General features: G+C 28.8%; 2 protein-coding genes across 2 annotated transcripts in view; one reads left to right on the top strand and one right to left on the bottom strand.

The window, feature by feature from the left end:
* Positions 1-6,855, top strand: part of LOC106686020 (bifunctional peptidase and arginyl-hydroxylase JMJD5) — a 15,118-nt gene extending 8,263 nt beyond the window's left edge. The window contains exons 4-8 of the mRNA XM_014429094.3: positions 514-684; positions 771-988; positions 2,792-2,947; positions 3,049-3,220; positions 5,110-6,855. Of these exons, the coding sequence (XP_014284580.1) occupies positions 514-684; positions 771-988; positions 2,792-2,947; positions 3,049-3,220; positions 5,110-5,195 (803 nt within the window). The 3' untranslated portion in view covers positions 5,196-6,855. The remainder of the gene's footprint in view (positions 1-513; positions 685-770; positions 989-2,791; positions 2,948-3,048; positions 3,221-5,109) is intronic.
* A 45-nt stretch (positions 6,856-6,900) lies between these two features.
* LOC106686007 (transmembrane protein 138) lies at positions 6,901-10,467 on the bottom strand. Its single transcript, XM_014429072.3, has 4 exons — positions 10,081-10,467; positions 9,916-9,988; positions 7,219-7,387; positions 6,901-7,150 (listed from the first exon to the last, which is right to left on the bottom strand). The coding sequence occupies exons 1-4, from the start codon at positions 10,215-10,217 to the stop codon at positions 7,038-7,040; spliced, it is 492 nt and encodes a 163-aa protein (XP_014284558.1). The 5' UTR covers positions 10,218-10,467; the 3' UTR covers positions 6,901-7,037.
* Between the last annotated feature and the right edge of the window lie 1,378 nt (positions 10,468-11,845).

The following is an 11,845-nucleotide window of genomic DNA, read 5'->3' as shown; positions in this document are numbered from 1 at the left end:
CGAGTTAAAATAGTTTTTATGATATTTGAATCTGGTCAACATACCGCCATCTTGGTTTTGTATCACGAAGTTATTATAACAATGAAACTTGGTTAGTTTGCTTTTTGGATAAACAAATAGCGATATTAAAATTATACATAAAATAAAACATATCAAAACCCTTTAAACATCAAAATATACTATTCACTAAAAAAGAGCATATTACAATATATATATATATTTTTTTTTTATAAAATAATCAACCATATCTCATTGTCAATAATGATTAAAAATAGACTATGTTAGAACTTAATTAATAACTAAGGAGAAAACAATTTTCATACAACTGTCTAAAACAAACTGAAATTGGTGAAAGTACATGACCTCATTCTATAGTACTAAAAATTAAACATCTCTTATTGCTAATAGCAATAAACAATGGATGAATATAAAATATAAAAGAAATTATGTAATTATTGTTTTTCATGGTAGTTATCACAATAGTCAGATTTTACGATATATATTTTTTTACAGAAGGATTTTCTCAAAGGCCTGATTTATTCCCATCTTTTTCACCGAAGAATGAAAACTCTGACTGGAATTTTTCTGGTATCGAAGGAAAAATAATCGATTGTCTAGAATGTCCTTCACTAGAATATTTTTTCAAGCATTATTTCTCTCTAAGAGTACCTGTAAAACTAAAAGGTATATTTTTTAATCGATAATAGATTTTAAAAAAGTAATTTATAATTTATGAATAAACATAGTTACGTTTATATTTTTCTAGTCAGAATGCATTTCTCATTGGCCAGCTTTTGAAAAGTGGAAAGATGTTAATTATTTAATCAAAACAGTCGGGCCCCGCATGGTTCCTATAGAGTTAGGTTCATCGTACGTCCAAAATGATTGGAGTATGAAACTCACTACCTTTCAAGATTTTTTTTCAAATTATATTTCCCAGAAGAACGACTCTGTTGGATATCTAGCTCAGCATCAGTTATTTGATCAGGTAATCATAATTTTGTGTAAATTACTATCAAAGAAAACAATATAATATACATAGGATAATGTAATATAATGTGTTGCCAAATATATTAACTATTTTCTAACAAATGTCAAACCTTGATAAATTGTACTACATTAACAACTAACTAAAATAAAATTACAATCATTGAATTTAATTAAATTAATTAATAAATTTAATATTAAAATAACTAAAGTTTAATACTTTATATCTGCTCTCAATTTTACTCAGAGTACTGGATAATCTTAGCTGCGATGTTATATAGTAGTAATATCCTTTATTTGTTCTGGGACAATTCCCTCAGAATGATATTTATATGAAATGGAAATTTGACTTTGGTGCCTTAGAGCAAAATATGAAAAATCAACTAATAAAAATGATCAAACAATAATAAATCTCAAAGTAGCTTGTAATATTAATAAATAAAAAATGATAATTTACAAAAAAGAGCAAACAATGTTATTTAAATATTTACCTAAATAAGTGTGGATGAAACAAAATGTATTGTTAGCAGTAGAAATGGGAGCAATTTCGTTGATATAGATCGAGGAGAAAACAAATTTGAATAGGTGTGTTTCCTATGTATACTAATTAAGTATTTAGGTTCTCTGGTAATTAGAATAGATGAAATTGATGAGGAAATCAAAGTGAGATTAAAAGCTGGAAATGTTTGTTATTCAATTTCGAAATTGCTTCGCCCTTACCTTCTGTCAAGAAACTTAAAAATTAGATTTTACAACTATTACTTTCAGAACTATTATCCTTGGTATTCCTTACAGATGCAAAACCTGGAATCATGCACTAAGGGAAGAACAACACCTTAAGGTTTTCGAAAATAAAGTATTACATAAAATACTCGGACTGAAAAAGGATGAGTTAACCAGAGAATTTATAAGGCTACTCACAATGAATTCAGGGAACTTTTTTATTTATGTTTTTTTTAATGACCACTTTTCTAGTTATTTCTGACATAAGGGAGGGAAGGGAGAGGGGTTTATCTATAGGATACCACCCTATTCTAACACCAGTCAAGTTTTCATTTTGTGGGATTGCCACGTTTTGTGACCTGACCTTCCAGGCCGGACTCGAACTGGCACTACTGCAGTTTCCAGGCTGCAAAGACTAGCACCTCAAACTCTCTGAGCCACAGACGGCCCTGAATTGAGGGAATTCTACCCTGTAAATATAATTCAGGTTATAGCATATTGGGGGATAAGATAGGCATGTAAGGTTCTAGGTCTTAGTAAGGAACACCTAAAATGTTAATGAACACTGTACCAATGGGTAAACGTCAAAGGGGTAGAATGATGAGTTGGTGGTAGGATTGCCTCAAGACTGATCTGACAGATAGGAGTTCGGACGGGTACTGGAAAGAAGTATATAGAGAACGATCGGTGGTATAGCATCAAACCTTCGGGTTCGTTAGGTCTTTATTATTATTATTATTACTATTAAACATATTTACAAATTTTAAATGAATATCAAAAAGATCCCTTCACATTAGAATGAATGTTCATTGCCTAAATAGATTTAATAATTTCAAAATAATATTCTGCATTAAATTATACAATATAAATTCATCTGTCTCTCTATATGTTTTTAAATTTTGCTTTAAAAAAACCTGATTATATATTTAATATTCTTTGAAAATTTAATGGATTGGAAGTGATTTAAATTAATCAGTATTAAAATATTAATGAATTAAGCTCATTTGTTGATCATTCATAAGGAGTCTCTAATGTATTTCAATGATCAATTCTCTAGTAATTTATATCTGTTTGTTTTCAGGTTCCAGAATTAAAAAGAGATATCCTTATTCCTGAATATTGCTGCCTTTCAGATTCAGAAGACAATGTTTGCGACGTTGACATAAATGCATGGTTTGGCCCGGCTGGAACTGTGTCTCCGCTCCATTTCGATCCAAAACATAACTTGCTGTCTCAGGTAGCAAACTCTTAATAAATGAGCTTTTATTTTTTTTTAACCTTCCAGTGCTTGTTGTGCATTTTTTTTTTTAATCATTTTAATGCTTCAATGATATTTAGGTTATAGGGAGAAAGAGGGTTATTTTATATTCACCTGAAGATTCTGATAAACTTTACCCACATGAAACCAAGATGCTGCACAACACCGCTAGGGTTGATCCGTACAACCCAAATTATGAAGAGTATCCCGAGTTTAAAAAATCAACGGCATTAGAATGTCATCTTTATCCAGGTAACTTTTTTTCCCATTAAGAAAAACCTTTATGGTTTGGAAGTTATACTGGAATGTTTTTATGTTATTTTCCACAAAAATTACTTTATAGCATTGTAAATGTATATGGATGTATACAAATTAATGTTCAGGGTCAATATTAATAATTTTAAAGAGGACACACTTAAGTATACAAAGTTTATACTATTATTCTTCTGATATTTTTTTTATTTAGTTTAATTTCCTTATTATCTCCAACGTAGGGCAAGAAAGATGGGTTATCCTCTCTGATAAATATTGTCAAGAATTATTCCAAAATATATCTATCTATTTTATTTTTGTTACAATGTTTACATTTTGGAGGCATTTGTTTTGAGATAAGATAGGAGTGAGTGAGCCTAGTATGACCTATTCTAAGCCTATTCAGTACAACCTCTTGCGACATTTATGGCTGGAGGTACACCAGGGCTTGACGTCCTCTTTAATAATTTTTAGTTTATTCCTTGGGCTTGAATTCCACAAAGATTGCCTTCTATCTTTAATATCCTTATTGAGGAATTTTTTCATTATTGAGTGAATTAAAATTGCTTTACTCAGTACCAGGATTGCGAGTGCTTCTCCTGCAGCTCGATTGGCCTGTCCATTCCCTGCGATCCTCACGTGACTTGGAACCCATATAAATGTGCCTGAAATACCTAGATTTTATAGTCTTTAGGTAGAAATGGATATAGGAAATTTTCGGGTGTTCAACATCCATAAAAACCATTTTAATGAGTTTAATGAGTCAGTAATTATTATTATATTGTTGTGGGTGAAAGACAAACAGAAATGAAGTGCTGCTGCTATTGCATTGAGTTCGGCAGTGAATATGTTGCATAGTTTGTGGACTTTAATTCTGTACGTTAAGTCGTTATGAAGGATGATGCTGATGATTGATCTAGATCTGTCTATCTATGTGTTCGTCTGTGAAATTTTTCTACTTTGCATCCATCTCTCTATACAACTGTTTTTCTTTATATATAACTTAAGATCTCTATATAACTTGATTTTCTAGTAAATTAGAAAAATTGTATCTTCTTACATTTAGTAAACTTTGGCATAAGTATGTTCTTTTTTTTTTATAGTAAAAATCTAGAATTTATTGCGGCGTTAAGATTAATTAAATTCTTAAATTTATATTGAATTAATTAAAAAAATTAGTATTTCAGTGATATTAGGTTGGTGCATGTGAAATGTTGGATTTTTTTTTCTCTTCCTGTTTTCGTTATGCTTTTGTTTATTTGTTGGTAATAATGCTGCAAAAGCTGCCTGCAATACAAACCAGGTGTTCTGAAGAATTCTGTTAGTCAGAAGTCTGAAAGATCAAAAAGTGCAGGGTTGGTTTGAAAAATTTCGGTCTGGTGATTTTTCACTACAAAATGAACCACTAGGAAGACCCAAAACAACTGTAACGACCGCATAAAAGGCACAGAACAATTGCGAAATTAAATGAATTGAAATATGAAGTTTTGCTGCACCTAGCCTATTCACCGGATCTTGCCAACCGACTTGGATTGACCAACATTTGGATCTGCTTTTACGGACTAAACAGTATAAACATGAAGACAGCCTAAAAAAATTTATATCTGAATTAATCAATTATATAGATCAAAATTTTTTTAAGACTAGTATCTATGCTTTAAATTCCCACTGGGAAAAGTGTATTGAAGCGAATGGAACATATTTTGATTAAATAAACAGCTTATGAAAAAAGATATGCAGTTGCTATGTATTCACTTAAAAATGGGACATTTCATATGCACCAACCTAATAAAATGTATTTAGACTTATATGGCCAGAAATAAATTGTTGACTCTTGTAAAAATTATTATTGTAACTTAACGCACTTTAATATCAAACCTTTCTTTCAGGTGAAATGCTGTATATTCCTCCTAAATGGTGGCACCATGTAAGATCCTTGGATATAAGCTTCTCCGTTAGTTTTTGGTGGGAGTAGAGTGACACAGACGGCTTATAATTTATTATCATTTTTAAAATAGTTATCTTTAATAAATATTATTTAACAAACATTTATTCTTAACACATTGAAGTTCCTTGTAGAAAATCATAAATATTCATCAATTTTAAAAAAAAATATCCATTAAGTCTAAACCTATTTATTATTAGGATAACTTATATTAAACATAACAGCTACGATGTTGTCAAAAAATTATTCTTATGGTAAAAGACAGTATTCTTATTAGCTTCCAAAGCCATAATTAATAGTCACAGGAAAAAAAAAAAAATTAAAAGTCCTGTAAGGCCTATATTTTGTTTGGAATAATCTGTGTCTCATTTAAAGAAGAAACAAAAATTACCTAAGGAATAGAAGTTTTTTTATTTATTATGATTTTTAGTAAAATATTTTCTGTTTCAACCCTGGAGTGCATCTCACTGGTTTCACTTCCTCTTCCGTCAACCTTACCACCTTCATCTTTTTTACTGATAGAAATTTTCGACTTTTTAGCACCATATTTATAAACATTACTAAGGTACACCTTACTTAAGTGTCTTTAAATGCATAACTTCTGCTATTCTTAACAAATTTTTTGTTTTATTACTCTTCCTTGAAAGCCATTGTTTCTAAGAGATTCATATAAATAAAAGGAACATTTATAAACTACAAATTTTATTAAGAGAACGTAGAGGATGCATTTAAGAAGACCTTTAATAAGGAGTTCCTTAAGGTTGGATTACACTGGAGTTGTTCAACAACATTTACTGATGACATTTTTGCTAATAATATAATAGAAAATGCTTTTGTTCACATCATGATTTGTTAAAAATGTTTAGGAACATTTTTCAGTTCAAATCTGACCTGGGGAGTCGACTACTGTTGAGATCTCATGAAATGAACACTTGACCCTCTCCCCTCACCCTACCCTGTAGGTAACCCCCACCTCCCCTCTTTCAATTTTTCTTTTATTACTAATATCAATATTATTTCAAAAATTAGTATTAATTTTTACACTTCCTAAAAATTAAATTCATAATAAATGAAAAAATATATATATTTTTATAAAAGTCTTTGGAATCACTTTTATGGACCATATAAAATCACATCTGAATTTTAGAATTGGAAAATTATTTCTAAAAATCTGACCAAACTGAATTATTATTGAAATTTAGAAGCATATAGGTAACATGGAAAAAATGTTTTCATATATTAAATTTTTAATTTGTTTTTAACAATCCTTCCTAAAGGTAAACTGAGAAATAAGCAATTTATTTAAATGTGTTTTAATTTATATAAATTTTATCCTGATGGATTATCGGTGGTTCTTACCACTAGTAAAAGAATAAAATGGTTGACATGCTTTCAATATTCTTTCTGAGAACATTTGATAGGTTGAAACAAATAAACTTTGTTTTTATTTAAGAATGTTAATGTTTGTCTTTATTTTTAAAGAAATATTTCATCATTCAATATATTAAATATATAATTTCTGGCATAAAGACATAGTAACATTTTTTCAAGGTGTATCAAATAAAAATGTTAAAAACACTGTTTTAAAGAAATACAATTTTTTAAAAATTAATTCATAAACAATGGTATTAAATATTAAATGATAAAACATTTCAAAATATATGTTTGTATGAATTGTACTTTTCTTAAATTATCCTCCTTTAAACTTAATTTTCAACATTTATAATCTAATAACTAACATTTTGATTTATTTATTGTCTTATTATGATTATTGCTTTTGAAAATCACAAGACTTTCATCGATAAGGCTTATGTTCTACATTTTATCACATAAATTTTGATTTGTTTTCATATGTTCTTTTGATTATTAATCTTATCTAACATTCTCATGAGCTAAAGCATGCTTCAACCATTCGGGATCATAAAATCTTGGATCTGCAAGTCTCAAGGCAGTACGCTTTATGAAATAATAATATAAAACAGCCACTAAAACAGAAAAACATTAAACAGTTTATTATTTTTTAATTAAAAAAAAAATTAAAAACAAAGCATACCAAGTCTTTGAGCAATATATAGAATGTCTATTCCATTTCCCCAAAAGTATGGTTCTTCTTCCCTAGAAAGCAAGATATCTGTCTGAAGACCTAATGTTACCAGCAAGTAGATGATGGAAAAAATTAAGGGAAGTTTGAATCTTCTTAGAAGAATCCCCAGGAATCCATTCTAAAAATAAAAATAACACATAAATCTTATTCTATGTTATGTGCTAATTTATAATAGTAAATTAATTGATGAATTATATTCATATATTATATTCCTGCTCACCAACCAAAAAAATTCACATAAAAAGTAATTAAAAACAGATTGCCATGATGCTTCATAGTTATTAAGAGGTATGCTTAGTATTTTTATTTTGGTTGCCTAAATTAGATCAATTCTGAATGAACATAAAATTCCTGGAGGCAACAGAATCTTTCAGAACTTAATATCTAATAATGATTTATTGTACAGGATGTTACAGAGTTTGATGTATTAACTTAAGATGTTTATTAAAGATCTCAAAAAGAAGAAAAAAAATATCTGGTGAAGGTATGCCTTTAACACTTTGTTTAGGAGATACACGTCTCAAGATTTTCAACATTACGATTTATTTAGGTAATATAAGTGACATATTGTGTTCCAACTGCTTTATTAATCAAATTTAAACATTAACATTAATATTAAATGTTGTTCGAAGATTATTTTGAACATTAAGGCAGGTTCGATATCTTTCTTCCACAGCAGCAGTGGTCGAACAGCATTGGATGTGTATTATTGTCACGACCTCCTGGTCTGATACCACTGGATTTTTTTGTTTGAGGTTACATTAAATAAAACTTCTATGCAAGTCTTGCCAACAGCCTTAATTTTTTAAGAAGAAAGATTTTGAAATTTGCTTAACAATAACACATATCCAATGCCGTTTGGCCACTGCTGTTGTGTAAGAAAGATGCCAAGTCAGTCTTAATGATCAAGTTAGTCACTTTGAACTATGAAAGTTACCTAATATGCAAGTTAATATTTATATTTGACTATTGAAGTTGTTGGAACTCATATTAATTGATTTACTATATCCTAAATAATTCATAGCGTAGAAAATATTTAGACGTTAATATCTCCTAAACAAACTATTAACGGATATACTATCACGGGGAATTTTTTTCTAGTTTTGAGACCCTAAATTCATATTTTCCATTCCGATACTTAACTTTGAAACACGATGTATTAATATATTCTGAATATAATAGCAGGATATCCTAAAGTTTATTCTGTTATCTGTTGAGCTTGATTCTAAATTTCTCCCTTTTGTTAGCATAATTTGCTGTTCTCTAACAATCTGATTTTTCCATATTGTAGATACTTATACTAGGGTTTGCACAACCAAGAAAAGTCTACAAGGTCAACGATCCCATCCTGATGTCCTCTCATTTTTTGCCATGTGGAAATATTGGGAACTAAATCAGGATTTGTGGATGGCTTGTTTAGTGTAAGAAGCTTTATCTTGTAGGCTTTCTCTCTATTAGCAAGTCCCAAAGGAAATAAGGGAAGCAAGATAAAAAAATATTTTTAGTACTGAAAAAATCAATGTGGTGAAATGGCAAATTATGTACAATTAATAATTAATTAATAAACTAGTGGTAACTGTAAAAATGAACAGCAAGTAAGAATCATACGAGCAATAGGAGAAATAAAATTGAGTAAAGCAGTGGTAAGCGAAATTCAACAGAAGTGATGTTAAAATGATTTTACTGAAAAAAAACAAACTAATTTAGGAATTTAATAAAACAAATAATTATATATTTGAAAATATTTAAAATTTAATTCAAGGAAAGTTGAATTAGAAAAAATATAATGGGCGAGCACAGGATGTAGTTAATGTTACATGAAATCATTGGTCTTTGGTCGTGTTTTTTGAAATAGTATAGAGAAAACAAAAAAAAAATAGGGCTGATAAAGAGCTCCACTCCTTGAAAGGATTGTTCCTTTATTTACAAATATATCTCGCAATGGAAAGCTTTTATAGAATAAGTAATCAAGTCAATAGTTTTTCTTTTTTATTATTAAGCAATTTGAAATCATAAAACTAAACTATCTTTAAAAATAGCTTGTATGTCAGTTAATAACTAAGGTATTCAGTTGTAAAACATGATAACTGAATTTTTTTTTATTATTATTATTTAAAGTTTTTATCATCACTAGATTTTTTAAGGCTGATCCCAATAAGTATATTCTTTAGGATTTGAATTCTCAAAGAACCAATTTTGATATTAAGTTATGGCTAGCAACTCCTTGTTAAACGTAATACATTATAATTAAAAAAAAAAAATTTTAACAATGAAAAAGTTTTTCTTTTTTCCAGTTACCATGTTTTACAACTGAACACCTCAATCCTACTAAAATGGTTTTAAGTTTAATTATGTACATTTCCATTCTTAGCTTGAAAGACAAGTTCATACAAAAATAACTCAAAATGCATATTATCTATACTGTAATAAGTAAATATATGATCATTTATCTAATTTAACCTTCAGTCAACATTAATAGTAGTAAAAAGATTTTTTATAGTTTTCTAGCAAGTTTTCAAAACATCTGTTTTTTAAAGTAAATTTTGAGCAAACATCATAAAATATCACAGTTGGTTTCAATGATATATATTTTAAAAATACATGGTTCAGGAACATGCTATGTGAATTCTTGTTTTAAATAATTACCTTAAACACATTCGTGCGAAAAAGGCCAAAAGACACCAGCGTTATAGATATTAAAATTAAAGCATCCTGAACCCTAAATTAAAAAAAAAACAATAGTGTTAAGTATTTTAAAAAGTATTAACATTTGAAAAGCCATTTTGGTAATTATAACCCAATTATACTCACACATATATGACTAATAAGGTTACCAATTTTTTCCTTACAACAAATTTATCAGATATGGCATTACAAGCTATATCTGCCAGAATGAAAAGAAGTTGAAATAATATTGTAGTTGAGAAGGTAGCATTTGATAATTTCATTACAGTTACATTCCGAGAAATTGACTTTTCTAAAAGAAAAAAATATGTAAATAAATTTATTTATATTGCAACTACATCAACTCAAAACTACAGAACGTTTTGTTTGGGCTTATATAGACTGGGTTACATTGTTTTCCTTGAGTTTCCATGGCAACGTTAGGGAAGTTAACAGCAGTGTAACATAAATTATGTTTATTTTTTATTCCTCTAATTTAAAATTTAAACAAATATATCAAAGATAGAAATTAGTGTATTCATCCCCTCCCCCAACCAAAAAAGAAAAGAAAAACTTCTGCATCATAAAATGGATCTTTATTAAGAAAGAAACTCTTTACAGAGAGCATAATTGCTTTTCCTGGAATGCACCATTTTTAATAAAAAAATCTTACTAATTTGTATTATAAAATTTAATTTTATTAATATAAAGAGATTTAATAAAGAAACTTTAATCAGTGATCGTTCAACATTAAAACCACCGGATAACCGCTCAATTTTTTTTCTGACACATAGAGGTAGAAATATTGGAAGATCGTGTGTAATATATAAAAGGAAGATGAGTGCGTATAAATAGTAAATAATTCGAATACTAATAAAACTCTTTATTATGAGCCAACATTTCGCTCCACTTTGCAGGGCTAAACCACGGGACTAAAGATATATATAACTAAAATAAAAGCCAAAACACAAATATTCTGTTTCCTCACATAATCATTTTGCCTCTAAACTTTCGGAACATTCTCTTTCTTTAAATCATTCCTTCGATTTCGACAAAACGTCTATACTTGCTACAGTTCGTAACCAGGACAAAAGGCTCATCTCTGAAAGCCTCTATATCCAATTAGAACCTTCTTCCGTCAATTTAAAAACTGACAAGCACAACATATCATTTAACATATTCACAAATAGTTAATTTATTAAAAAAGTAATTTTTATAATTTTTTTTCCACCCACGTTGTAACGTATTAATTTACTTCTTAAAATTTTTCTTACACATTTGTCGTCCCCATCTTATATACTTTTCCTCTTTTTAACTGTTGTTAAATACCCATGACACTTTGTCATCTTCCGGTACTTCGTTATCCTTTTACATATATATATTTTTTTAACATATTCCAAAAACCATTTGTCGTCACCCTCTCATACGCTTTCCTCCTCTAAATATTTTATACTTTTTATTTTTTACCCACTCGTAACGTTTCCTCTTAAAAAACACTTAGTCATTCTTGTAACAAAAAGGTATTTGACAATTAATGAAAACGGGAATAATAACAAATAAAAAAGTAGATAAAAAAAACGGTACACATTAAAAGATGGAGCATAAGGGAAATAAGAATAAAATGAAGGTCAAGGAAAATAATGAACAATGTAGGACACTTACCTTACTGCAACTGCATTCCGTCTTATACATTTGTGCATGCCAATATACAGAAAAGTCTTATGCATTGCATCTGTGCGTGTAAACATTTAAGACAGTGCTTTAATGAATTTTACCAAATTTCATTATTTATAGACAGCTTCATTAAGAATACACCATGTTAAAGGAGGCATGCAATAAAGTTACTGGCTTCAGTAATTGTTATTTCATTACGGCGAACTGTTAAACTACAGGTTAAGGAGTCCAAACCATT

The sequence above is a fragment of the Halyomorpha halys genome, unplaced genomic scaffold (genome assembly GCF_000696795.3).
Source record: "Halyomorpha halys isolate HHAL.00 unplaced genomic scaffold, Hhal_1.1 Scaffold765.1, whole genome shotgun sequence".
NCBI classification, from domain to species: domain Eukaryota; kingdom Metazoa; phylum Arthropoda; class Insecta; order Hemiptera; family Pentatomidae; genus Halyomorpha; species Halyomorpha halys.
This window is presented reverse-complemented; position numbering and strand designations above follow the sequence as displayed.

Coding starts and splice junctions, on each gene's coding strand:
- LOC106686007 (XM_014429072.3), bottom strand. CDS start 10,217: ATGAAATTATCAAATGCTACCTTCTCAACTACAATATTATTTCAACTT. Junction 7,388..9,915: donor TTCGCACGAATGTGTTTAAG/GTAATTATTTAA, acceptor TTTTATTTTTAG/AATGGATTCCTGGGGATTCT. Junction 7,151..7,218: donor ATATATTGCTCAAAGACTTG/GTATGCTTTGTT, acceptor TTTCTGTTTTAG/TGGCTGTTTTATATTATTAT.